The 27051-nt window shown below is 40.6% G+C and overlaps 1 protein-coding gene across 2 annotated transcripts in view; it reads left to right on the top strand.

The window, feature by feature from the left end:
- Positions 1-27051, top strand: part of EZH2 (enhancer of zeste 2 polycomb repressive complex 2 subunit) — an 84198-nt gene that overhangs the window by 27882 nt on the left and 29265 nt on the right. For both annotated transcript variants that reach the window (XM_074945267.1, XM_074945268.1), the window contains 6 exons: positions 9220-9343; positions 10602-10730; positions 15475-15591; positions 17761-17881; positions 18882-19025; positions 26325-26427. In XM_074945267.1, the coding sequence (XP_074801368.1) occupies positions 9220-9343; positions 10602-10730; positions 15475-15591; positions 17761-17881; positions 18882-19025; positions 26325-26427 (738 nt within the window). The remainder of the gene's footprint in view (positions 1-9219; positions 9344-10601; positions 10731-15474; positions 15592-17760; positions 17882-18881; positions 19026-26324; positions 26428-27051) is intronic.

Below are 27051 nucleotides of genomic sequence, written 5' to 3' on the forward strand. Positions count from 1 at the left end.
CTATAACATACAGTTAAGGATGAAAGAAAGCTGACATTTTATTTTTCTTTAAAATAAAAACATCAAGTTTTTAAATAATACAAATAAGGTTTTGCTATACCAATAGAACTGTAGCTGTTGAGACCCAGAGTCAACAGCCTGTCTCCTTCCTAAGCCCCAGAGTGATACACAAACAAGAAGAAGATAGGCATTTGGTTGTCATATGGGTGTGATCTGTAGGTGTAGGTGTGATCAGAGGCTGCTGACTAGATCAGGCCCCATTCAGAATTTGTGGGGGAGGAGTGCAGGAAGTGGGGTGGTGGTGTCCATCTTATAACTTTTAGCCCAGTGGTTAAAGCACTAACCTGGCATGTGGGAGATCCAGGTTCAATTCCCTCCTCTCTGCCAGTGCGGGGAGAGAATTTGAACAGGGCTCTCCCACCTCTCAGTAGAGTGCTCTAACCACCGATCTTTGAGAGACGCTGATGTATGGCTTCCTCATTCTCTCTTATTGAAGCTATTCCACTGTGGATAAATAATTAGTCATTGAAGCAGTTGGGCTGGACCGTGTGTGTGTGTGGTGGGGGGGTGGTACCCTAACCACTGTACTGCAGTCATGTGCTCTCTCTCTCTGGCCCAATGACTATAAATGTATCCACAGAGGAATAGTCATTGGACCTGAGAGAGAGAGTGTGTGTGTCCCCTTTTAAATTCAGTGTGCAAAGTAAAAATAGTTGTTGTTCAGAAAACTCAGCAACTGTTTGTGGAAGATATTTTTAAATAGAGTTTGACTTATACAAATACTAGTTAGCCATCGTTGGCCAACTGTTCTTGGTGATGATTAGATTTTAAGTAGTACACAGCAACAAAATAGTCTATTTTAGAAATTGTAAACTACTGTCTTTGTAAAGTATAAATATTGTTGCAAAATATAAAATGTAAAAGAAAGGGAAGATACTTTAGGTTATTTTTATTGGAAAGACTGACGTTTTTGAAAGTTTCTCTTTTCTTAGCTAAGGAATAAATTTTGGTACTCCTTACTGAGCCTATTTTATAACACAGGAGTTTCAGGAAGCATAGTATCAACTTTTCTTCATACTTGTCAAAAATTTAAGTTATAGTTTTTCAAGTGAAAATCCAAAGGACCAAATTCTGCCCTCCATATTTCAGTGAAAATCGTGTATATATATGAATAAGAACTATGTACAAATATTTTAAAGACTGAACTTGGCCCAAAAGAAGGATTTTTTTTTTTTATGGGCAAAATGCAGGGAAGAGAAGATAACATCTACTGAAAAGACAAATGTTCTGTAGATGTTTTTGGCTACAGCAGTTTTCATTTACAACTTCTCTTTGGAAAACTGAGAGTTAAAGGATTAAAAGTATTGGTTAGGATAATAAAGGTATTACTACACAGTGCTGTTTAAGAAATTTTGTGACATGCTATAGACAACCTTTTCTGTACAATGAATTAGAAGTGTGGATTAAGAGTAATGTATTGTGCATTAGTCTGTTTTGCATGCATGATATTTACATAACTGAAAATGTAGTAATGTTCATATAAGTTTCTAATATTTACGTCTTAAAACATATTGCAACTATGCCCCATCTTGTACTCTCAGGCCAGGGTTTAATTTCTCTTTATTAGTTATTCTGATGGGGAGATTCCCAGCCCCCCTTTTTGCCACTTTAGGGGAGTTTTATGTATCACCTTTAATTGGATTGGTATCCAAGAGACACTCAGTTATCTTTAAATCAAGCAACCTCTCCAATCAGTTTAGCCGTGATAGTTTCCCATATGCTTGTGCATCCTTGATGGGTGGTTCCACAGTGGCTGAGAAAAATAGGAGAGGATTTTTAAACAAGGCTGTCTCTTTTTTTGCTTTCAGCAGCAAAATGGTATGAAATTGAACTGCTTTTCTGCATTCACTTGCCTCCCATTGTGAATGGAACATGTATCACGTGTCAGCATGCCACTTGTATCAGATGTATTAATTGGTTAAGAAAATTAGTTCTAATTTACCTCCTTGGTTGCTGTAAGTAAATAGAGCCCTGCTTAAAATTAATAGTAATTGGTCTCTCAATCATTTTAGAGTGTAGGGAGGTTATATTAACTTCATTATGAAACATTGAGCAAAACTTGTGACAAATTAGGGCAAGGTTTGAAACAAAAGTGCACAGTTCACATGTTCAACACTTGCCATTTTAAAATTAATAGATGGGTGACAGACAATGTTAAAAAGATACATTCAACTTAAAAATTACTTCTATTTGAATGTTTTTACTTATTGTAATGAAAAATAAAATTACTGTAAGTGAATGAGAAATTTTTTTGTTCATTGTTTTTACTTGTGTATTTGATAGCAGTCTACAAATCACTTTCATTGTCTCCCTGTATAGTCAGTTGAGGCCCAGTCCTGTGCACATTTTACATACGTAACTTTACTGTCTGAATAAAGCTACTTGTGTGTTTCCAGGATCGGGCCCTTAATTAGTTTCCCCTCTCTGTGTAGGTTTTAAAGATAGGAAAAGAAAAATGATTGTAAAACCACAGGAATTGGCCGGTGGTTGCAAGGGTTGCATCAATAACTAAAACATTTTTAATGCCACACCTTAAGTAAACTTCTACAACTTTGTGTGTGTATTCTCCTGTAAGCCAGGTTTAAACCAAAGTAAATGTACACACGCAAAGTTGTAGAAGTTTAATTAAGTCTGTTTAATCTCTTGCCTTTAATTAAACCACTGCAATTTCTGTAGTCAGGCCTTGAAATGATTTCTAATTTATATTTAAAATTGAGTAGTTGTGACAACTTGTCGCTTCAATGCACTAGCTTTTCAATTTTGTAGTCGTGGATGCAAATCCAGTTGTTCTTTGCATGTCCTCTGTATATTTCCATTAATAGGATGCACTGACCGGATGCAGCTTATGCAGTGGAATTCTAACTAGCAGTGCCCATTGGAGTGTTTACCCTCCCCCACTTCTCTGACCATTCCTGAACATTGTTCGGGCGAGGTTATAAAAGGGGCAGGGTACTCCGGCTGCCTCAGTTCCTTCCTGCTGCAACCGGCTGTAAGTTCAGGAACAAACTTCAGGCCTTCCTCCTGGAGCCTTTTCTTCAGTGCCTTCTGAATAGTTTTAGCATAAGCTTTTAGGATATAAAAATATATAGTTATTTTTAGGTAGTGTTAATTTGTTTACATTTACATATATATTTAATGAAGTGTTAGATTCGACCGTTCAGTTTTGCGATAACAGATCCGAATATTAAGAGGTTGGGATTTAACAGATGTAGTGTCCATTAGTGTTCTTGACATCCAGTGTGCATACTAGCTGCCTGGTGGTGTCTAGAAGCATGATAGTCTCTGTCAGGGTGTTCAAGATACTCGGCTTTTATTCTAAGCAAGGATGCTGTGACAGAAGAAACTGCAGGCTACAATAGTGTAGGAGGCATTGGCAGCCACCAGAACAGATACTTCACTAGGATCCAAGAGATTCCACAAACTGGCTTCAGTCTCTTAATACCTCAAGAAGCAGCAAAAATTTCTGGAGACTTACCAGCTTCAGTTCCATGCTCTACACAAGTTATGAGACAGGATCCAACATTTACCAGATCCAAAGCCTAAAAGCAGAAGACCCCTTACTACTGTCGGTCTCTGTATCCAGAGCCAGTCCATGAGAGAGAAGTTCTTCTGAACTGTGTGTGCCAGTGCCAGCTAAGAAACCAGTGAGGAGAAAGGACTCTGTTACAAGCACCAAGAGATGTTCTGTGTGCACTCCAGATGATGATATGAAAATATGCTAATAAGTGTGACTATAATGTAACTGGAATATGCTTCAAAAAGGTCTCTTGTAAGATATCATTACAAAGTTAATAATCTACTGAGTGTGTTCATCCTATTTGTATAAATGTATCATTCTTGTATCTGAAACTTGAAATATGAAATATAACTCTGAGGTCCTATTGTAATTATGCGAAGTGTGGGCCATTAATGGTGGCTTGGAATCTTGATGGCTCCATTAACCAGGCCAATTGGTTGTAAATGGCTCTGTTTACTGGTAAGTCTTCCTGTATACCTGTGTGCTGGCAAGTGGGTAATGAAGTCTTACAGTGACATGTGATCATGTCACCTGAACTGGAATCCATCTTTAACCTGGTGCTTTTTCATTTAGAAGGAGGGGTGGGAACCCAGAGAGGGACAAAGGATTCCCACCTTGTGCAAAAGATATATAAGGGGGTGGAACAGAACAAAGGGTGCTGCAGTCATGAGAAATCCCCTAGCTACCACCTGAGCTGGAACAAGGGCTGTACCAGGGGAAAGGATTGGGCCCAGACTAGGAAGGCATCCGATCTGTGAAAGAAGCTTATTGAAACATCTCTGAGGTTGAGATTTTTATCTGTATTCAGTTTTCTACAGTATTGGGCTTAGTCTTGTGTGTTTTATTTTGCTTGGTAATTTACTTTGTTCTGTCTATTATTACTTGGAACCACTTAAATCCTACTTTTTATATTTAATAAAATCACTTTTTACTTATTAATTAACCTAGAGTAAGTATTAATACCCAGGGGAGGGGGGCAAACAGCTGTGCATATCTCTCTACCAGTGTTATAGAGGGCGAACACTTTATGAGTTTACTCTGTATAAGCTTTATAATGGATTTATTTGGGGTTTGGAACCCACTGGGAGGTGGGTATCTGAGTGCTGGAGACAGGAGCACTTCTTAAGCTGTTTTCAGTTAAGCCTGCAGCTTGTGGGGGACGTGGTTCAGACTTGGATCTGTGTTTGAAGCAGGCAAAAGTGTCTGGCTCAAGCAAGGCAAGGTACTGAAGTCCCAAGCTCACAGGGAAAACAGGCTCAGAGGTAGTCTAGGCACATTAGGTGGCAGTCCCAAAGGGGTTTCTGTGATCCAACCCATCACGTTGTACTTTCAGTTCTGACCATTTGGATTCTAGAACTCCAGAACTGAAGACTAAGCGTAAGGAGACAGATTCTCAGATACAGAAAGAAGGAGCTGAGTACTGGTTCCAAATGGGCTTGCCAACAGTCTGTTACAGGGATTGCACAAATCTACCACATGGATCTGCATCTTCATGTCTCAGGTCTGGCAGCATCGGATAAACACTTATTCAGAGTAACAACGATGACTCCGGTCATGCATGTTTGATTGATAGTCCACCACTGACAAAAAGAAGAGGTAGAAGACATGAATTTCTCTCCCTCTTCCTCCACCCAAGATTCTTTCAGGATTTCTGAATAAGTGCTTTCACCATTTTCTGTCCTGCAGCTGAAATCACTGATACGCCTTTACAGTTGGGATCGTAAACAAGTTTGAATTTGCAACCGGACTTTGAATCTGAACTAATCCCATGTCATAAGGAGAAATATACTTCCAAAGAAGTGTATGGAGGGTCTTTATCCTAAATTCTATTGCATGGATCCAAATATGGACTTCTGGCTGGACTGGCAAGTTCGTCGATGGGTGAGATGGTCATGCTGGCCCTTCCCTGTACACCATAGAGAGCTTGAGCATCCTTTTGATATAAAGAAACTTTCCTACCTAGGATTTGAGAGAGAGTGCAAGCATCTGATCCAGGTTCCGGATTAGTCTATAGGTAAAAAACAGTGCCTACTATCTTACTGGACACTCTTTTAAAGAAAGAGGAACTGATGATAGCTGAACAAAGTTATGAAACGGATAATGAATTGGAGAATTAGACACCCTCAGATGTTACTGCTGGGGGATTACAGCTTCTTTTTCCCCTCAGAGGATGCAGTTCTCTTCACAAGCTAATTGACAGGATGGCAGTGACTCTAGGGATTTCCTTTGTCTATTGAGGAGACTTCTCACCCCATATATGACCACCTGGGTTCATTCTCTAGAAACGGAATTATACTTCCTCTCTGATTGATTTTGCTGAATGAGAAAGTCTATCTGGTCTTCGCCTGCCTCAGCACAGTCTATATAGAGAGAGAGAGAGAGGAAGGAAGGAAGGAAGAAAGAAAAACTTGTCCTTCAAAAAGGCTTTTCAATGTTCTGTACACATCCAGCCCCAAACTCTTTATTGGTGGAAGCCAATAAACCACAAACATAACCTCAGATTTGACATGAGGACGGAGAGATGTTTAACAGTTCCCACCTTAGCTTTTCCTACCGTAACTGGAGATTGCATGTGCCATTTTTATGGCAACCAGCAATCAATAATTTTGGACAGGTGATTTTTAGAGAGAGTACACAATGGATAATGCACTTCAGTTTGTGACTGTTCTGAATCCCTCCTCCCCCTTTTCATGAGAACATGTTGAAATTAGGGTTCCCTCTCTTTTTACAAGCAGATATGCTACAAAGGAAATGTTGAGCAGTTTCGGGGGAAATGGTTTTATTCAAGGTATTTTCTAATTCTGAAAAGAAAGATGAAGGTCCCTATTGGACATCAGGAAGCTGAATTCATTTATAAATACTTTTTTGATTCCATATGGTGTCCATAAGATATTATTTCTATATCTCTGTAAGATCATCCCACCACATTTTGTATTGTAAAGAGATCACTTCTAATATAAAATCATCCTTTTTGGTCTTTCTACCACCCCAAGAGTTTTTATGAAATGCTTTCTGGTAGTTGTGGCAAATTGAAGAGGGAAGGGATTTTTGTCTTGCCTAATTTAGACAATTTTCTGATCAAAACTCCATCCAGAAAAGATAGCTGGAACCCAGATATGCTTCCTCTTTGAGAGACTACGACACAGAATAAACTGAGAAAAGTCATTGTAACATCCATGCAATACTTTGTTTATAGCAGCCACATTGGACTCAAAACTTAGGCAGAGCGTTCCTTTCATCGAAAAGATTTGTAAACATATGGTCAGCCATCACCATTCTGCATCATTCTCCATAGCAGATGATAATTTTTCTCATGCTGATAGGGGGTTGTGATTTCTGCCATGTGCATAAAGTCTTATTCCTGTTCAAGAATGAGGTCTTTACAATACTGGTTGGCAAAGAACTGTAAACCCAACTTAAACAGTATATTTGAAAAGGAAATCCCAGGTGTGGTGGACTCACTGTCAGTGTTATGAAAGTAGTGTTCTTCAGTCTTCTGACAGTCAATTATAGTCACTATAGATGCATCCAATCTAGACTGGAGAGCTCATTTAGAGAGTTTGGCGCTCTGGGATCATTGGACTCCCATGAAAAAAAAAGTTATCTGTGTGTGTTTTTTGGTCTTTCTCCAACAATGTACCCAGGCATACATTTTTGCTTAACACATCTACAACATTTCAGATTAATATATTTCCTTCTCCATACCCTGCATAGTAATAGATGTCATAATGAACAGAATAGATTTTTGTGTAAATAGGTATTTCAGGTTTCTTGAGACTTTTATATATGACTAGTCTTTAAATATAAATGAAGGAGAAGTCATTCTAAGATTTATTTGATTTTAGCTTTCTAGTTGTTACTTATGAGATTGTCCTAAAGTCCCTCTGAACTCTTCATGTTCTGTCTATACTGGGAAACTGAACAGTTGCCAAAAACAGTTCTTTGACTCCTGAAAACTTTTTTATTAGTGTAACCTGGACAAAACTGTTTTCAGTACTGTTTCAGGAAGTGTAGCAAAGTTCTGACAAACAGCACAGGCAGTAAAACCATCTGTCTCTAGATTAAGGAAGACAGTACTGCATCGGTTACTCAGGCCATGTCTTCACTAGAAATGCTGTAGCGCTTCAGTGTAGATGCTAATTAAAGCAACGGGATCTCCCGTCACTGTAGTTAGTCTACTTCCCCGAGAGGTGCTACCTAGGTCGCCAAACAAATTATTCCGTTGATCTGATGTTGTCAATGCTGGTTGATTTTTCACATCTCTGAGTGACGTCGCTGGGTCAGCCTAACTTTTTAGTAAAAAGAAAAGGAGTATTTGTGGCACCTTAGCGACTAACCAATTTATTTGAGCATAAGCTTTCGTGAGCTACAGCATCCGATGAAGCGAGCTGTAGCTCACGAAAGCTTATGCTCAAATAAGTTGGTTAGTCTCTAAGGTGCCACAAGTACTCCTTTTCTTTTTGCGAATACAGACTAACATGGCTGCTACTCTGTAACTTTTTAGTGTAGCCCTGGTCTTTAGTTTACGTGTAGAAGGTTATCTTCACAACCACAAAAACTAGAAATGATTCTGCAGAAGTTGCTGACACTTGCCCAAGAGCTTCCTACAGTCGCTGATCCACTGGATTTTTTTCAGCTCTGCTAGCCAGAGTGGTTATTGTGAATATAAAGCACTGCTGAAAGTTAAAGTACTTCAGATAAAATACAGCAGGCTGTAGTGGTTCATTTCTTTCGTATAGGCAAGTCTTGAGAGAATGGCTTTGTTTTAGGAGTTCTAGCATTGTTGGCAGCCAGGAAGTGCAATGTACTTTAAATGGTGACAGCTATTTAAAGTGTTCGGCATTGTTATGAGACCATTACGTAGGTATATTGGCAAAATGTGCAGTTTTTTTAATACAAAGCACACATGAATCTCAGATTTTTTTCATTGTCCGGTTGTTAATATTTGTGTGAAAAAGTTTGTAAATAAATGATATACATTTCCTTTCCTGGATTTGGGACCAAGTTTATCTAAATACCATAGTAAAGGAAGCTTGGAGAATTTTTTTTGTCTATCTTGTGAATTTATTCGGTTTTAAACTCTTACCTCCATAATACTTGTTTACACAATAATGCTTTTATAGTTAAAACATTTTGCAATGGTAGTGCTGAATAGTAACTAGTTTAAATATCTTCTTCTGGTTTCCCATATTTCTGGTGACATTCACAGTAATGTGGATTCCAGTTTGAGACTCAAATACGAACTATAACTAGAAAGTTTAACTTCCCAATACTTCACAGTGTGAAGTGTTTCTCAGCATCTGAACTTTTCCATTGGCTTCCTGCGTAAGGAAGGACTGAGCAATATGGCAGTTAAGCATGTGCTTAACTGTAAGCCCGAGAGTAACCCCATTGAATTCCAGTGCAATTGCTCCCATGCTTAAAATTAAAAATACGCTTAACTGCTTTACTGGATTAGGGCCAGACTGTTCAGCACCTTACAGGATCAAGTCCTGGAAGGTTAACTGTTTTCTGTAAATGTCTGATTTTTCTTTACTTTATTGTCCATCTATCTGCTCAGTCACTGTAAAATGATCTATAAGACACTATCCTATCTATAGTGGCTAGGTCAGTGAATCTTAACGTGATATTGTTGATTACAGGATAATCATGGGTCAGACCGGAAAGAAATCTGAAAAGGGACCAGTTTGTTGGCGGAAGCGTGTAAAATCAGAATATATGCGACTGAGGCAGCTCAAGAGGTTCCGCCGGGCAGATGAAGTTAAGGTATGTCACCTGTACCTCCTTCATGAAGATCTTATATGGTAGGCATTGGAATGTATTTTCTTCTGAAATATAAGTTAGAATTGAAATCTTGCACTTAGCAAAATATATTTTATGTATATATTTGTTGGAAAATATGATTTTTTTTTCTGAAGGAGAAGATATACTTTTTTTTTTAAAATAAAAGGTGTTGCACATCCCAATTAACATTAACTATTAAGTGCCAAAAATTGTATTAATGTCTAATTAGAATTATGAATTTGTAGGCAGGCATTTACGCAATACATTCAGTTACAGATTTAATTCAGTCAGGATATGTCAAAGATCAGTGTTCATTTATGCTTGAAAAATCCTTGCAGTTTTTAGGGGAGTTGGTTCTGTGGAGGATGGCCATATTCTCCCTGTCCTGCCACACCATCATGAAACACTAGATCTCCAAACATTCAGAAATGGCGTACATGTAGGAGGAGGAAGGAGGGATAGTACAGATAGTCTCCGTACCTCTCCACAGACAATATTGAGTCAGTTCAGAGCTTTTCCATCACACCCCTTCCACTCCATTTTTGTTTAATTCCTTTAATGTAGGGGGGAAAACAGTAGAGATGGGCTGGCCTTTTTATTTCCACGTTCCCATAATTCAGAAATGACTGACTGTACTTTCTCACCTTTAAAAAAATAAAATCATATCATGGCTGAGATCAAGCCTGAGTAACTTAAAATTGAGTTATTGGGAACGGAAGCATTAGATCATGAAGCATAGTGTTGGTAGTATAGGCTATGTGTAAAAATTGTAATCTTTACAATAAAACATGGCACTAGGATCCTTAAGTCTGTTTGCCTTTTATATCATATGCATTAATGTCAAGGATTTTTGTGATTTTATATATAAATCAATCCACCTGGAAATGATGAAATGATGTTTTTCTGTGATTTGTATTGTTTAATCATGGAAATACAGGACCCCTCTTTTTGCCGGTGAACATGGCTACTTAAAGAAAAATAACTGTTCCATAATTCTGTATTTTTAAATATTTAAGAGGAAAAATACTTTTCAAAATAGGTAGAAATGCTGAAAATAATTTTCAGCATAAAATTTGTGTTCATTTTGTGTATTATGGTGCTGCTTAAGTGCAGTTAGTGTTTTCAAAGATGTATGCTTTGTTAATAAAATAGACCTGAGAGTACTTGAAGAGGTTATTAAATTAATTTTGACTTGTTTCTTAATTTGCTTGCAACAGTCACAATTCTCTTTCACTCTTAGAGTATGTTTAATTCTAATCGTCAGAAGATACTGGAAAGAACAGAAATCTTAAATCAAGAATGGAAACAACGTAGGATACAGCCTGTACACATCATGACTTCTGTGAGCTCATTGCGTGGGACCAGGGAGGTTGGTTAACGTGTTGTGGTAATTCTAGTTACAAAGTTGTCAGCACATTTTGGTTTTACTGGTGAAAAATCGGCTGGCAGATCATGTGTTAGCCACTAATGTTCTCTTTTCATATGAGGCCCTAGCACCTTTCTAGGAATTATTGATTATTACTCCTATCAGATGCTTACTAAGAAGAAATCAATAAAATGCTACTTAGTTAAGATCCAGATGTGCACAAAATTAAGACTTTTTGCTGCAGAAAATGCTTAGGTCACATGTTACAATTCTTTAATGAGGCCTTGTCTCATGGGCACTTGGGGTCTGATCTAGCTGCCACTAATGTCAATGGAAAAACTTCTGTTGCCTTAAATGGCAGCTGGATCAGGCCCTCACTTCATAAAAGAACATGCATGAAAATAGTGAACAGATTAGTTTGCATAGGCCTCGCTTATACTAGAAAAGTTGCACTGGCTTAACTAAGCAGGTTGAAAATGGATGTAGTTTAAACTGCGGAAAGTAACTGAAATACTTTCCTCGTGGATTGTATTTTCTAAATGGGCAGCCTACCCTAAATTCTCAATTACTGAGGGACAGTCTTCACTCATTGATTAATATATGTGCTTTCCATAACCAACTCTCTCTATAACTTTTTGTGAGTGATGTACCCGAATACTTAGATGCTAATATCTAAACTGTATTCTTAAATTTACTCACCAAATTTGGGATACTGCTGATTATACACTATATGTATCTTATGACTTTAAAAACAAACTTTGTATTTGTGGATAATTTAAACGCTATACCCAGATATACAGACACTCTTTTCTCAACCTGTGTAGTATATAATTTTAACGTTCGCTTTAATAAAATTTTTAAATCTGTTCTTAAACTGGTGCAAAACCCTAATGTCAGCACACTTAAACTACTTTAGCTTCCGGTGGTAGACTGACTTTTTGGTGTGAAATGATCTGATGACAAGGAAAGTGTTTTCCTACTCATCAAATTGAGAAGGGCTTGCCATAAACAAAATGAATTTAATTGACAAATCTTCTGTGTTTTGGGAGGGGGATGACTTTTTATTAAGGGGCAAAAAATAACAGAAAATCTGAAATTTTTAAAAGGGAACTTTTTATACAATTTGTACTTTTAGCCATAAATATATGTATCTTCCATTTGTCTTCTTTTTTAAACTATTTCCATCCCATGTGTCTTAGTGTTCCTTCTACTCCTCTCTTATGAAAGTAGTCCTGCAAGCAAAAATGGAAAACAGATGACTGGCTCCAGTCCTACAAAACAATGCACACAGGCAAAGCCACACTGAAGTCAGTGGGGCTCCATACTTGCATGGGCTACACTCACATACATACAGGATCAGAGCTTTTGACAGTAGTTTTAACAAATGCTGAAAACAAAAATTGTTAGGTAAGGGTCATGCATCAATTTTTCAGTTCTTTGGAGGAAAAGGGCCAAATTTCACCTTCAGAGTTACGATTTGAATATATCAAATTTTGACTTGCTAGCTTGAATTGCCTTCTTGATGAAAGGGGAATTTTATGTTAATTTCCTGTCTGAATCAGTGAATTGATTATTGCATTCTAATCCAGTTTGTCTCATAAAGGACTCTCAAAAGAACTCTACTTTCAGTGCTTGATTTAAAAATTGCCATAATTTATAATAGGAGGATTAAGACAGGAAAATAGTATCTGAATCCTTTTAAAATAAATTTAAATATTTATTTTAGTCTCAAATACATTGGCTGGAGACTTGATATCTTGTGTGCAGTTTTCATGACGGTAACACACTCAGTGTGGGTTGCAAGTATCATAGGTGAGACTCCTCTGTTTCTGTAGAGCCACAGACCTTGGTTTTCAGTTGCCTCCAGTGACTAGACTATTGAGTGGCATTGACCAGAGCCACTCCTACAAACGTAATTCCCTTTTTTAATTATTATTGAACTGAGTTCAAAAGCAGGCAAAGTATCACACAGGATCATAAAGGGAATTTAAAATATTGACTTTGTTCTTAACTTTGCATAAACATAATGTTACCTTGAGATTTTTAGTTATATTCATTTTTTTTAAAGGACAAAATCATTTATAACTTTGCATACTTTCTAGACTTAAATTATGTCATGAAAAAATTGCTAGAGAGCTACTAGTCAAAGAACTAAATCTAAATCAAATTTCTAAAGACACCAACTAGCCAGAGACTAATACAACAGATAGTCTTCCAAGTTAAGGTGTCTTTGGAAATTTGAAGCCTACCTTGCTGGCTTTTGGAAGGAAGAAAGCTTTCTGTCTCCCCTTCCTCTAAATCTTCCTCGGTACTCTGATGGGAATAGAGGTCCACTACTGTCCCCTGCAGCAGCATAAAGACTTCTGAAAAACATTTGGTGAAACTGATCAGTGTCTTGTTAATTTCACATTGCTCCTGTCAAAGCAGTACAGGAACAAAGGTACTGTAGCTATCTGTCTGCATACCCAGGTGGAGTAGTTTGCCCACTGTAACATTCTCTTAATGTGTTTAGTATGAATAAAGTTGTGAAGTCAAATACTCAAGAGTTGGGGAAATGGCAGAAGTAAATTTTTCCATACAAGGTTCATTCGATTCCTTTTTTGCATATGCATTATGATGCAGTCTTTACTTGCATGATCCCATACTATTTTTTCCAGAACCCCTGCCTCATTCAATGTACGGGACAGACTTGCTCTGAGGATGAATCGAGGTTGTGTAGTGAAGGAGAAGGCTGTCGTCTGTAGGATCTGTCTCACTTATTGCAGAAGTTGCAAGGTGTATACTGACAGAGACAGGGATGTGCAGGAGGAGAGAGGATGGTTTCATGGTTCAAACAGTTGAATGCTGCTCTGAATTCTGTCCCTGCCTGTGCTGCAAAGTTCCTATGTGGTGCCACATTTTCTGGAAACCCAGCTTGAGATCCTGGGGTTTGATTTGCAGAAGTGCTGAGCACTTGCAGCTGCAACTGAAGTCAGTTGGTCTTTTTAACATTATATATATATATATATAATATATAATATATATATATATAGACAATATAGTGATGTGTGCCGTAGAAAAGCCTAAGAGGAAATTAATAATTCTGTTTTCAGAGAAGTGTTTGAATAGTGTGCAGTAAATAACGCATGGGGCCTCACATTAAACAATGAAGATATAATAAAATATTGAATAGTTATCTATTTAAGGAGAATGGTCCATCCTATACACCGAATAAGGGAGGTATCCTGTGCAAAAAAAATATGATTGTATAAGAAAAGATGGTATCAGAATACATATGTACAAGAGCACTGAATTAAGATTTTATGGACAAACTTAATTCTGGCATTTCCTAACTCTTGATAGCTTGACTTTGTAACCTTAATATTATTTTTAAACATAGTTATTTAGTGTGTGATTTTATATAATGTGAGGTCTTCTATGTATTGTACATGTCATACAGTGACCCAACGGAATCTCTTCCCTCCCATCCTTGCTGAACGTCAACTTGTGGCTCCAAACCAGGGAGGTGTTAGAGCTTCTCAAGGAAAGTTTAAAAAAAAAAAAAAAAAGTATTGAACATAGGCACATCAATGTGCTTTTTCCCTAAATGCGTTCTGAGAAATGGCTGAATTGTTTGAGCTGAAACTAAAAAAAAACCAAAAGAAAACAATAACTACTCTTCAGCCAAGCAGATACCTGGCATGAAAAAATTCAGCCTGAATGGTTAAAGTTTTTGGTAAAGTTATAAGCAACTCTAAACAAGATTCCCAAAGTGAAAGTGTTGAGCAGCCTTAAGTATAGGCACTGTTACCACCTCTGCTTATAATTGGGAAGGTTATCTTCGCAAATATAAGGGCTTAGAAATTTTAAAAATAGAACCTACAGAAATTGGTTTTGTAGGTGCCCCCAGTTATAAGAGCTAGTGAATTTTTCAGGCGCTGGGTTAGAATGTTTATGGATTACTCTAGGACTAACCACATTTATGAATTGTCCAAATGTTTCAGTTTTTAAAACCATTTCTCATTTCACATTTTGAATGTTCTGTCCTCTCTCACCTTTTTGTGATTTCTCTTCCTTCCTGTTCTAGGTCTGCAAAAAAGTGAATCGTAAAATAATGTCATATTGAAAGCACTGTTTGACAGCTCAGAGTTCATTATTAGAGTAAATTTCACTTTACTGTTGTCCTGCACACAATATACATGGTCAAAGGTTTTAGGATAGGATAGGAAATAGTGGAGGTCAAGACTTACAGACAAGTTGAAGTGATAACTTGTTGAAGTAGACTTTCTGATATTAAAGGATCACCATATCAACTTTCTAAAAAGAAATTCTTTCTTGATCTTAGCGGTGCATTAATGTGAAGCTTGGAGGAATCTTCTTTGTCTCCCAGACAACTAGTTAATACACTATAAACACCAGATAAGACAATTTATCATCAAGTACTAAATCTGTGTTTTAGATAACAGAAAAACATCATTGCATTTGGTTAAGTAGGCTGAGTGTAATGGTACATGAGAGCCTGGATATCATTGTATGTGATAGTAAAAAAAGAACACCATGCTATGGAAACTATTAACAAATATTCTGCGAACAAAATAATTTGTCTCTTGCTTGTTAAACCTATTCCTAATGCTACCACCTAAAAATTGATGTATTTTTCCAAAGGCAGACTTATCTAATTCTGAGATGGTTTAAATTTGATACATTTTGTATTTTGTTACCAAAATTGCTACCAGGAGAGAAGTGTAATTTCTACCTCTCATTTCAGTGCTCTGTTACCAGTGATTTAGATTTTCCAAAACAAGTCATCCCGCTCAAGACTCTGAATGCTGTTGCTTCAGTGCCTATAATGTATTCTTGGTCTCCCCTTCAACAAAATTTTATGGTAAGTGTCACAGTTTCAGGTTAACTGCCCCTGTATTCCTGCATCTGTGGTCCACTCCAGGAATGCCACTCAGGTCTGCCCTGTCTCCATCTCTTGGTAGGAACCTTTCTCCCACTCCCTTCTGACAGGGTTTTTATGATTACACAGACCTGCCATCCACTGTGATATCTCCAGCAAGCCAGTCTGGTTAAAGGCCAGCTCCTGCACTGCTTTCTTTCAGAGGACGATTGATAGTGTTTTTCCCAGTGACCATACAGCTCTTCTAAGCAAGCACATTTATTCATAGGGCAAAAGCATTACAGAGAAAAAAGAAATTTAAATCCACATTAAACATACCAGAAACCACCCATCTTCCATATGGGGAGTCTGATAGGCCAACATTCCTTCTAACTCGTTAGCAAGGGTTGGGGCCTCCCTTTGGACAGAGAGTGATGTCCATCTGCTGAATCAAAATGAAGGCCATGAGCCAGTCCAAGCTCATCCTTTTTATATCAGAAGCCTTTTCTCTCTCTCCCAGTCGCTGGCAAACCCAGCCTGATCCTGAATATGCAAACTACCTAAAGGGTTGGAACTTCTCTGGAGTTGGTTAGTCTCAGTGACTCACCATATTTTCGTTCCTGGAGGAGCTGTGTTAACACATTATACATGGAGTAACAATTATACATAAACCATTCATACATTTAATACAGTTGTCGCCAAAGATGCTGCCTGGAGTTGCAATATCTGTTAAAGTAAGTTAAAAAGTAGAAACTGTGTGCATTTGGTTAGATAAATTACAGTTTAAGTGGAAACCAATAAACTAGTATATCCAAAAGAATAGAAATCTATTCCATTTGTTTTAATATTCAGATCTGTATAAAATACCTGAAATATTTCTTTCTACACTGCTTCACATCAGTTCTCTTTTCTTGCTCTACCCAACTGCCTCTTTCATTTTTTACCAGTTATTTCATAAACTTGAAAAACTTATAAAGAAAAGGTTGAATATTACAAAGGTGACTGGATGGCAGGTTTTTGTGAGCAGACAAAAGTTTTAGTACTGTTTCATTTTTAGAAACAGGACATTTTAAAGATATTTGTGATTTACACTTGGTGAGTGTTAATGCTCAAGTCAAAAGAGACAGTAATAACACTGGCCATAGACTCAACCTTTCGCACCTAAATCTTCTAGAGTTCCATAACATGGGTATTGCAAAGTTAAGGATATTCCAGTCCTTGGCCTCGCCAGAATAGAAATCCTGATGATGTACAATGGCTTTGTATTTAGGACAGATGTCAGTTAAGGTCTAGATTTTGACCTAAATCACATTTGAACTAAGTTTTTAGAAATTAGGACTAATGCCTGATGTGTCCAGAAGGAAGTCGTAATGAATTATTGATTATTCTTGCATAATCTACTGTCAGTCTCCATTAAGTGATGTTAATTCTCTGAGATCCAGGATTTATTGTATGATCGGACTACTTATATTATGAACAGACATTTAAATTACTTAGGAAACTGCACTTTTGACACTGTACACAACTATTTACATATAATCAGTCATCCTTTTTCATGTTAGTTTAGTGCACTGAAGGCAACCATTTTTATTTAGAATAAAAAAATACAAAATATACTAATTACTGTATGTGCATCAAGCTGACTGATCTTATTATTAGAAGTAATTTTAATCCAGATAAAATCAGCAGCTAATCTACAAGAAAACTCAACCCACAACTAAATGTTTTTCTCTACAAAAACGAAACATCAACCCTCTATCCCTGAAAGCCAGAATTAAGTTACACCTATTGTATTTAAATTAAATAATTGTAAAGGCATTATTATCAACAAATATTTAATCCATTTTAGACAACAGGTTATCTGTTAACATAATGAGTATCCTGTTGAGGATAAGGGCTTGTCTACATGGAGGGAAATTGACCAGAATGGTTATAGTGGAATAGTAATTCCACTATAGAAATGCATCAATAACTGCTCGTGTGAGTCTTCTATTACAGAAGAAAGTGACTTTATTTCAGAATGATTGTGATTATATGGAATGCCACATCTCATTGCAGGTTTGGGGCAGTGGCACTTCTGAAATGGGGGACTCATCAAAATTTTTTCTTGTTCTCCCTGAGAGAATATCTTTGCTTTTATTGTAATCATAAACCTTTCCACATTACTTTTAGGTAGAGGATGAAACGGTTTTACATAACATTCCTTACATGGGAGATGAAGTACTTGACCAGGATGGAACCTTTATTGAAGAACTGATCAAGAACTATGATGGAAAAGTACATGGAGACAGAGGTGAGTCCAACACACCATGTATATCTGTCATTTCTTCCTACCTAAACATGATTAACAGCTGCTTATGTAGCAGTCAGCTTTATTATATATTTTTATTTATAAGTTAAATATCAAAACTGAAGTATGATTCCTGAGGACTTACTATTTACTAATACTAATTACTGTTTAGTATTCTCTGTCATCCGCCTAAGCCATGTCAAATAGTGAGTATAACAATCATACTTAGCTTTTGTACATGGATTAATATTTATGCATTTCTTTGAAAATATAAACTAAATCCTCACACCAGTCCTGAGAGCGAAATAGCGAGGTTAACTTTGTTGCCCAGAGCATACAGTTAATCATTGTAATAGCTGGGTTTGATATTAGATAAGTGGTGAAACATTTCAAGGAGAATCCAATCATCATCCTGTCCCTTTTGACTAGACTTCTGAATTGTAGGCCACAATGGCATAACCAGATTGAGCCAGGAGATGGGGAGTTACACTCTTTGGCATTTCACTTGCCTTTACTGTGTATGAATGAATTCCTCTGGCATGCTTCCTAGGTAGGTGGTGTGGATGATTAGGGAGAGGATAGCAGCAAACTACCAACCACTTCTCTCCTCATTGCCAGTATGGCACAAAGTGACCAGTACCCCAGCCAGCCCAGTCCCCTTTGTCTTGTAGGAAGTGTGATTATTACTAGAGCTTTATTTTTCTGTTCCTATTTGCTGGTAGAAGGATTTATATTCCCTCTCTTGGCCGCCATAGAGTGATTTGGGAAAAGTCCCTCAAAATTAACAGATAAGAAATTGTTGATTCTCATTCATCCTCCTGTTCAGCCCCTCCTGTCTTGTACTGAATTTACGGATTGTAATGTGCTCTGAGCACAGGATCTGATAACTAAATGTGTAGCCATAGTTTTAAAAAAAACAACTGAAATATGGGGTAGAAATAAATACTTCGTTTGCACTTCCCTTGTGTTTTTTTGCTTTACTTCCGATCTTGCTGAATTTCAGAATGTGGATTTATCAATGATGAGATATTTGTAGAGCTGGTAAATGCACTTGGTCAATATAGTGATGATGAAGATGATGATGATGGCGACGACAATTCTGATGAGCAAGATGAAAAACAGAAAAACCGAGATGGCAACAGAATGGGTATGTCAATCCAGTAGATTTGAAAAACCTTTATTATTGTAGCAGTTTTTCCTGCCTTTATTTGCTCAATAAATGGAAGATGTTCAGATTTATATTTGTGTTTGTGCTCAGTGAAGTTAACAACTTTATTTCTTCTAGTGATTGCACATGTCTGTTCCACTTCAGGTGTGTGCATGTTTAGTGCACTGTTGAAAACTTTTCCCCTAGTGGTACGCACTGAGGCAGCATATGTGCATTCTGCTGCCTCGTGCCACTGTGCTGCCCCTGATTCTGCTCAGTTCCTTCACTGCTCATGATGGTTGTCGGAGCATGTTATCTTGCTACTGCAGGTTTTTCTTAAATTGTCTATTTTGTATATAGTTGGTTTTGGTTTTAACCATAGTTCTAGTGTTAGGTTCTTCTAGTCATAAGTAGGGCTTTACCAATTTCACGGCTGTGAAAAACATGTCACGGACCATGAAATCAGCCCTCCCTTGTGAAATATGATCTTCCCTGCTTCTGGGAGCCTGGGGCTCCGAGCTGCTAGTCCAGCCACACTGGGGAGGGTCAGGATTTGTCCTTCCCCTGCATGGCTGCTCTTGGTAGTTAGATCAGATCCACCTCTAGAGGCAGCACAGAAATGAGGGTGGTACACCCTCACTTCTGTGCTGAAGCAGCCCAGGAGATGGTCTTTGGGCTTCTGTCTCCTCCTGTCCTGTTCCTCCCTGCCCCTCCGGGGCAGTCCCTCAGCTCTGCAGGGACAGGCAGGCCGCTTTGGGGGGAGTTGCGCAGAGCCTGGTAGGGAGCTCTCTTTCCCTCATACCCATTCCCAAGCACCAGCAGGGGTCCAGGCACCTCCCTTTACCCATGTACCTCATTATACAGTGCCATCCAGAGGGAAGCTGTTGATGATCTCTCCGATACTGTCTTCTTTGGGCTCCAGACACTGATCCCTGGCCAAACAGAAGTGACTACTCGCCCACCCCGATTTGGCCAGAGGAAGCTGATTTATCTTTGGAGGTTGGTTTACACATGTTGCAGTGGATCATGTGCCTCACCATTCCCTTCTGAGTGGTTACCACTTCTGGCACCCACCAGAGGCTCCATCTTGGCCACCCACTTGAGGCTGGAAGAAACTGGGCTCCTGGCCTTTACCAGTGGCAGTTCTGGCACACTTGGGGGTTTCTGCTTGCCTCCAGCTCATCTCCTTACCCTCCCTATTCTACTTCATCCAGAACAGTGGTCTCCAAACTTTTTGATTGCACGCCCCCAGGAAAAAAAAAATTTGACACAGGCATGCTGCCAAAGAAAAGGAAAAAAAGTGGAAGAGCTGCCGCAGGCGCGCTCCTCCTGCCACCGCAGAATCAAAGGTAGAAGAGTTGCCGCAGCCTTGCTGGCGACGCTCCTCCTGCTGCGCACCTCCTGGGCACATCCATCCTTGGCTTCAGCCTCTTCATCACCTTGCCTCCACCGATGATTATAGAGTCCATCAGGACCCTTTAAAGAGAGTGACTTATGCTTTGGATATCCAGATGGAAGTTGTTAGAGAGAGGTCTCAGGCTGATTGACATTTTAGCTGCCGTAGGACCTGCTCAGATGGTGCTTCCATTTAATTAAGCTATTCTGGAGACTGCCAAAGTGCTCTGATAGACTCCATCTTCTTTTCCCACACAGCAAAAGGCTGAGGTGCAGGTATTATGTCCTCTCACAGGTGTTGAACATTGATTCACCCCCTCCCCTCTGGCATCAGTGGCGGTTTCAGCTGCCATTTGGAGACTGCCAGACATCTACCCCAAAACAAATGACACAAAAAAACTTGATTTCATTGGCAGAAAATTTTATTGAACAGCTAGCTTGCAGCTCAGGATTGCTAATCAGTAGGCATTGCTATGATTTCTACCTCTGAGACAATATCTGAAAGTTTAAGGACAGATTGCCAGAGGACAAGAGGCAAGAGTTCCTTTCTATGTTGGACGAGAGTAAGTTGGTGCCCAGGACCTCACTTCAGGAGGTTTTGGATGCTGCTGATTCTGCAGCCAGAGCCACGGCAGTGGCTGTTTCAATTCACAGATGTTAGTGGCTCAAGTCATCATGTCTTCCTCAAGAGGTTCAACCAGCCATTCTGTCTCTTCCCTTTGAGGGGCCGTCGCTGTTCTCTAGGCAGACTGATGACAAGCTGAATAGTCTCAAGGACTCCAGGGCTACACTCACATGTTAGGGCATTTATAGACCTGTACTAAAAAAGCATCAGTTTTGCCCTCAGCAGGCATACCGCTTTCCATCATTTACAGCTTGCCACCAGAACCTAGTTAAGAAAAAGGGCAGAAGTTTTAGGAGGGGAGACACCCTCTCTCTTCCCCCCCACCTCCGCACCCCACCACACACATACTCTTCTGCACTACTACCCAGTTTGTGCAGGCAGCCTGGGGGTTCTAAGCAAACATTTTGGTGTGTTTGTCAAGGACTGTTTTTCCTCCTCCTGTCCCACTATCTAAGTGCTTGGTCTTGCATCACTACAGATCAGCGTGTCTTAAGCATGGTTGAATTGGGATACAAGCGTCAGTTTATTTCGGTCTCCCCATCGCACCACCTTCCCAATCCTTTTTCAGGGACCAGTCTCACAAAGAACTTCTCCTTCAGAAGATGCAGTCTCTCCTCTAGTTCAGTGGTCTCCAAACTTTTTGAATCGCGCACCCCCAGGGCTAGCTCTAGGAAAGCGCAAAAAAAAAAAAAAAAAAGCTGCCGCCGAAGACGGAGCGGGGAGAGCCGAGCTGCCGCTGGCGTGCCACCAAAGAATCAAAGGTCCGGGAAAGCCAAGCTGCCGCCGTGTCGGCGACACTCCTCCTGCCACGCACCCCACTTTGGAGACCACTGCTCTAGTTGGAAGCCATAGAGGAAGTTTCTCAGCAATTCAGAGGAACAGGGTTTTGTTCCCGCTGTTTCCTGATCTCAAAAGGAGGTCTCAGACCATATTAGACTTGTGACAGCTAAACAGATATCTGAAGAAAATAGTTTTTTGCATTGTCATGCTGGCTTCCATTATCTCTCCCTGGAGACTTGTATGCTGTCTTTGACTTAAAAGATGCAAATTTCCAAGTAGCAATACGTCAAAGCCACAGGACGTTCCTCAGATTCATGGTCAACCAATCTCACTACCAGTTTGCAGTACTATCATTTGGTCTGTCTGCAGCTCCATATGTTTTCAGAAAGTGCATGGCAGTCATGGCAGCGTTCCTGAGGAAATCAGGAGTTCAGGTGTTTTTCCTACCTGGATGACTGGTTGGTGAGAGGCTGATCTAAAGTTGTGGTGCTGTCCACTATCTCTCCTCCAATCCACCTTCAACACTCTGGGTTGCTTAGCAACATGGAGAAGTCAATCCTGTCACCTGTATGAAAGATGGAAGTTTATAGGAGCTGTCTTGGACTCTCTGGAAGCCAAGGCCTTTCTTCCACAGGTGAGATTCCAGACTCTGCTGTCCCGTTGCTTTAAATCTGAGGGCCCATCCTATGACAACAAAATTGCCTCAGGCTTCTGGGGCATATGGCTTCATGCACTTATGTGGTTCGTCTTGAAAGCTGCAAGGGTGGTTAGCATCGGTGCACTCTCCAGTTTGTCATCCTCTAGACATAGTAGTTTGAGTACACGCACAAGTCTTGACCTCTAAACTCGTGGAAAAACCATTCATGTGTGTATGGAGTGCCATTTGCTCCTCCATAGCTGGCTTTGACCGTAGTTATATACGCTTCTGCCCTTGCTTGGGGTCTCACCTCAGGTCTCTGGAGATGCAATGTCCGAGAATTAAGGGCCATTCAGCTAACTCATAAAGCCTTTCTTCCCCATATCAAGGAAAGAAATCCTTGCCATACACTTCTACCCCGATATAACGTGATCCTTGGGAGACAAAAAATCTCACCGCGTTATATTGAACTTGCTTTGGGCCCCCCGTTCCTAGTTTCCTGACACTCCCTCCAGAGACCCCCATCCCTAATCACCCCCAGGACCCCACCGCCTACGCAACCCCTCCTGTCCCCTGACTGCTCCGACCCCTATCCACACCCCCCGCCCCCTGACAGGCACTCACCGGCAGCGGCGGGAAGCGGAGCAACGCGTCCCCAGCCCGCTCCACTCCGCCACCTCCCTGCTGCGGCGCTCCGGTTCCCACCGACGGTGAGTGCAGGGAGGTTGGGGAAAGGATACCCCCCGTACTCACCTGCAGCGGGAAGCGGAGTGCCGTGGCTGGGAGCTGGCAGAGTAGAGTGGGCTGGGGCCGGGCTGCTCCGCTTCCCGCCACCGGTGGGTGCGGGTAGGTTGGGGAAAGGACGCCCTCCGCACTCACCGGCGGCGGGAAGGGGAGTGACGCGGCCCCAGCCTTCTCCGCTTTCCTTGCCCCGGCCCCAGCCATGTTGCACTCACCGGTGGTGGGAAGTAGAGCACCGCGGCTGGGAGCTGGCAGAGTGGAACGGGCTGGGCTGCTCTGCTTCCACCACTGCCGGTGAGTGCAAGGAGGGGTCCCTTCCCTCAAGCCCCCTCCCCCGAGCGACATGGCTGGGCCGGGGTGAGGGAAGCGGAGCGGGCTGCTCCCGGTCTCCCGCTAGTTCCCCGGGCCACTCTGGGACTGTGGGGCCCCCAAAAGTGCCCCCCCCCACAGCTCCTGCTTCCCAGACCCTGTGTATGGGGAGCCCCTGACCGCCCCCAAGACTCTAAGCCCTTTATCCAAACCCTTGGCCCCGGCCTGGTACCCTTAACACGCTGCTCAGAGCAGCGTGTCAGAGCTACCACGTTGTATGCAAACCCGCTTTATATCGGGTCACGTTATATTGGGGTAGAGGTGTACTTACGGACAACATAGTGGCCATGTTCTGTGGGAACAGGCAAGGACAAGCCCAGTTGTCTGCTATGCCACGAGGCAGTGAGGATGTGGGATTTCTGTAGCACCATCTCAGTCCACTTCAAAGCCTCTCACTTTCCTGGTGTCCAGGGTAAACTGGTAGACTGATTAAGCAGATCTTTCACTAGTCACCACAAGTGGTCTGTCTGCCCAGACATTGCCAGATTCATTTTCCAACGATGTGGGACTCCCCAAATAGACCTGCTTGAAACAAAGATCAACAGGAAGGGCCATCACACAGGTCACAGCCCAGAGTCTCTCAAAAGATGATGTCCTGTTGCCCTGGATGGTCACGCTCCTGGACACATTTCCTCTAGTTCCGCTCTTGCCCAGAGGTGTTGTTGAAATCACTCCAGACCGTGCTTGAGTCATATTTCTAACTCCAGTATGGCCTTGGAAATATTGTTTTCCTACTCTGCTGATCCTCTCAGACAGCTCTGTTGACACTACCCTCAGGACCATGGTCATCTCCTCCACCCCAACCTACAGGCCCTCATCTCCCAGCCTGAATGCTCCATGGCTAATGCCTCAAGAGGAGGCTTGCTCAAAGGGAATTCAAGATGTACTTTTAAATAGTAGAAAAACTATACACTAGATATACTTCGTTGGAAAATTGGAAGACATTTTCCATCTCGTCCCAAGAAAAAGGGGTTTCTCCAGTCTGAGCTCCCATGCATCGTGTTCTGGACAGTCAGTTACACCTGAAACAACATGGTCTGGCAACTAATTCCATCAAAGTCAACCTAGCAGCTATCTTGGTTTTCCATTCACTGATGGACAGTCATTCTCCCTCCTCTTCTTCTCTCTCCCCCCAGCCCCTCTTGCCCAGTCTCATGTTAATCAGATTTTTGAAAGGGGTCTCTCTACTATTTATATCCCCAGGTAGAAGATCCTGTTCCTCTGTGGGTTTTTCCAGTAGTTTAGTGTTGACAAAGCTAATGGTCCTGCATTTAAACCTTTAGCTACCTGATTGTTGCTACATCTCTTGATCAAGGTAGCCTTTTTGTTGGTAATCACTTCAGCCAGAAAAGCAGGCAGATTACATGCTCTAGCATATGAACCTCTGTATATCGTCTTCTACAAGGATAAAGTTTACCTATGCCTTCGTTCAAAATTTCTCACCGAAGTCGTGTTTGACTACCACATCAATTAAGCAGTATATCTCCCCTCTTTCTTCCCAAAGCCTCATGCTCAAGGATGAGGAGAGACTCCACAGGTGTTAGATCATTTGTGGTGTTTAAGCAGTTTAGATTGTCCTCACAATTATTTGCAGCAATTGCAGACAGGATGAAGCGACTTCCACTCTGTTCTCAAAGAGTCTCATCCTGGATATCCCCCTATATATGCTTATGCTATGAATTGGCCAGTGTAGCTCCACCAAGCAGAGTATTAATACATTCAACAAAATCACATACAGCCTTTGCAACCGTTTTAGCTCCAGTGACTATCCTAGAAATTTGTAAAACCTCATTGTGGTCTTCAGTCCATACTTCTGCCTCACGCTAGGATATCTCTCAGCAATGTAGAGATGATGCCAGATTTGCACGTGTGGTCCTTTAAGTGTTGTTCAAGTAGACTCCCATCCTACTCTGGCTTGACCTGCTTGAGTGTCACCTGAAGCGGAATGGGCATGTGCAGTCACTTGCAGAAATGGTTACTAATCTGTTCCGTAACTGTTGTTTGAGACATGATGTACATCTCATTCCATGACCCGTCCTCCTTCCCCTCTATATTGGATTCTGTCCAGTAAGAATGAAATGAGGGAAGTCAGCAGTGGTTCTGCCCTTTATACCATCGCGCAGCAGCGGGCACATGCACCATCTCAATGGGCATCGCTGACGGAACAATCTCCAACAGCGTACTGGGCGCACACATGCCTGAAGTGGAATGGACATGTGCAGCACATCTTGAAGAACAAGAGTTATGGAACAGGTTAGAAATAGTTTCTTTCCTCAGCGTTTCCCTATACCGGTCAGTCCCAGATTAGCAAAGAGAGTGTTGCAAAATGTGGTGTTGCTAATCATAGACCACTGCCAACACAGGGAGATGGTCAACTCCTGCACTGTTGTTGAAGGATACAGTTGTGCAATATTTTACTGAGGAAGACAGCACCATTCATCAAGCAGATACGTGAATGATCGGTGATGGCAAAATAACATAACTTATTTGTCCAGAAGAACCTGTTGATAGGAAAAATCATTTAAAACTCCTTAATATAACTTCTCTGTAATTATAAACCGAAAGCTTCAGATTTTTGAAGAGCTAATTCTTTCTTTACTTTGTAATTTAGGTTCTTGGTCAGCTTTTTTCATCCTTAAATATTGGTATAAACAGTAAATTTACAAGTAGATTAACATTTATAAAGCTACTGTGTGAAATACCGAAGGAGCACAATATTATTCAGACAAAGACATTATTCATTATTATGCAGACAAAGAGAGCCATCCACCGCGGAAGTTTCCTTCTGACAAGATATTTGAAGCCATTTCCTCGATGTTTCCGGACAAGGGTACAGCAGAGGAATTGAAGGAAAAGTAAGATTTGATTTCTTAAGAGGTGTTGGTACACTGCATAATATGGTACTTGAGTTTCTATACTGTCTAGAAAAGAGCTACAGTAGAACTCTGTTTATCCGATCTTATTGGGACCAGAGCCAGATTGGATAAACAAAAATTTGGATAATCCAGAGAATGGGTGGAGCTTGGCTCAGTTAATACGGAGAGGTGGATAATGGAGGCTCAGATAAATTGGGTTCTACTGTATTAAAGTTTGTTGATGTTTTGAGTAGGATCTGACCACTTTAGGCCCCAAGATTGGGAAGTTCTGAATAAATTGACTACAGCTGTACTGTTTATGTACGTGATACTTGAAGGGTGGCTGTTTCAGACATAAGGGAGGCAGTGTGTCCTAGTGGATAGAGCACTGGACTGGGACTCAGGAGACCTGGGCTCTTTTCCCGGTTTTGCCATGGGCTACTGGGTGACCTTGGGTGAGAGCTCTCAAATGGGGATATGGTTACTGATCTTGTTTGTAAAGCATTTTGTGATTTACAAATGAAAAGTGCTACATAGAAGAGGTGGTGGTATTATTTATTATTGTTAGCCTTCCCTATAAGTAGCCAAAAGTCACTTTTGTATGGGTATATATTGTCCTCTTGC

Source organism: Natator depressus, chromosome 2, assembly GCF_965152275.1.
Source record: "Natator depressus isolate rNatDep1 chromosome 2, rNatDep2.hap1, whole genome shotgun sequence".
Lineage (NCBI taxonomy): Eukaryota > Metazoa > Chordata > Testudines > Cheloniidae > Natator > Natator depressus.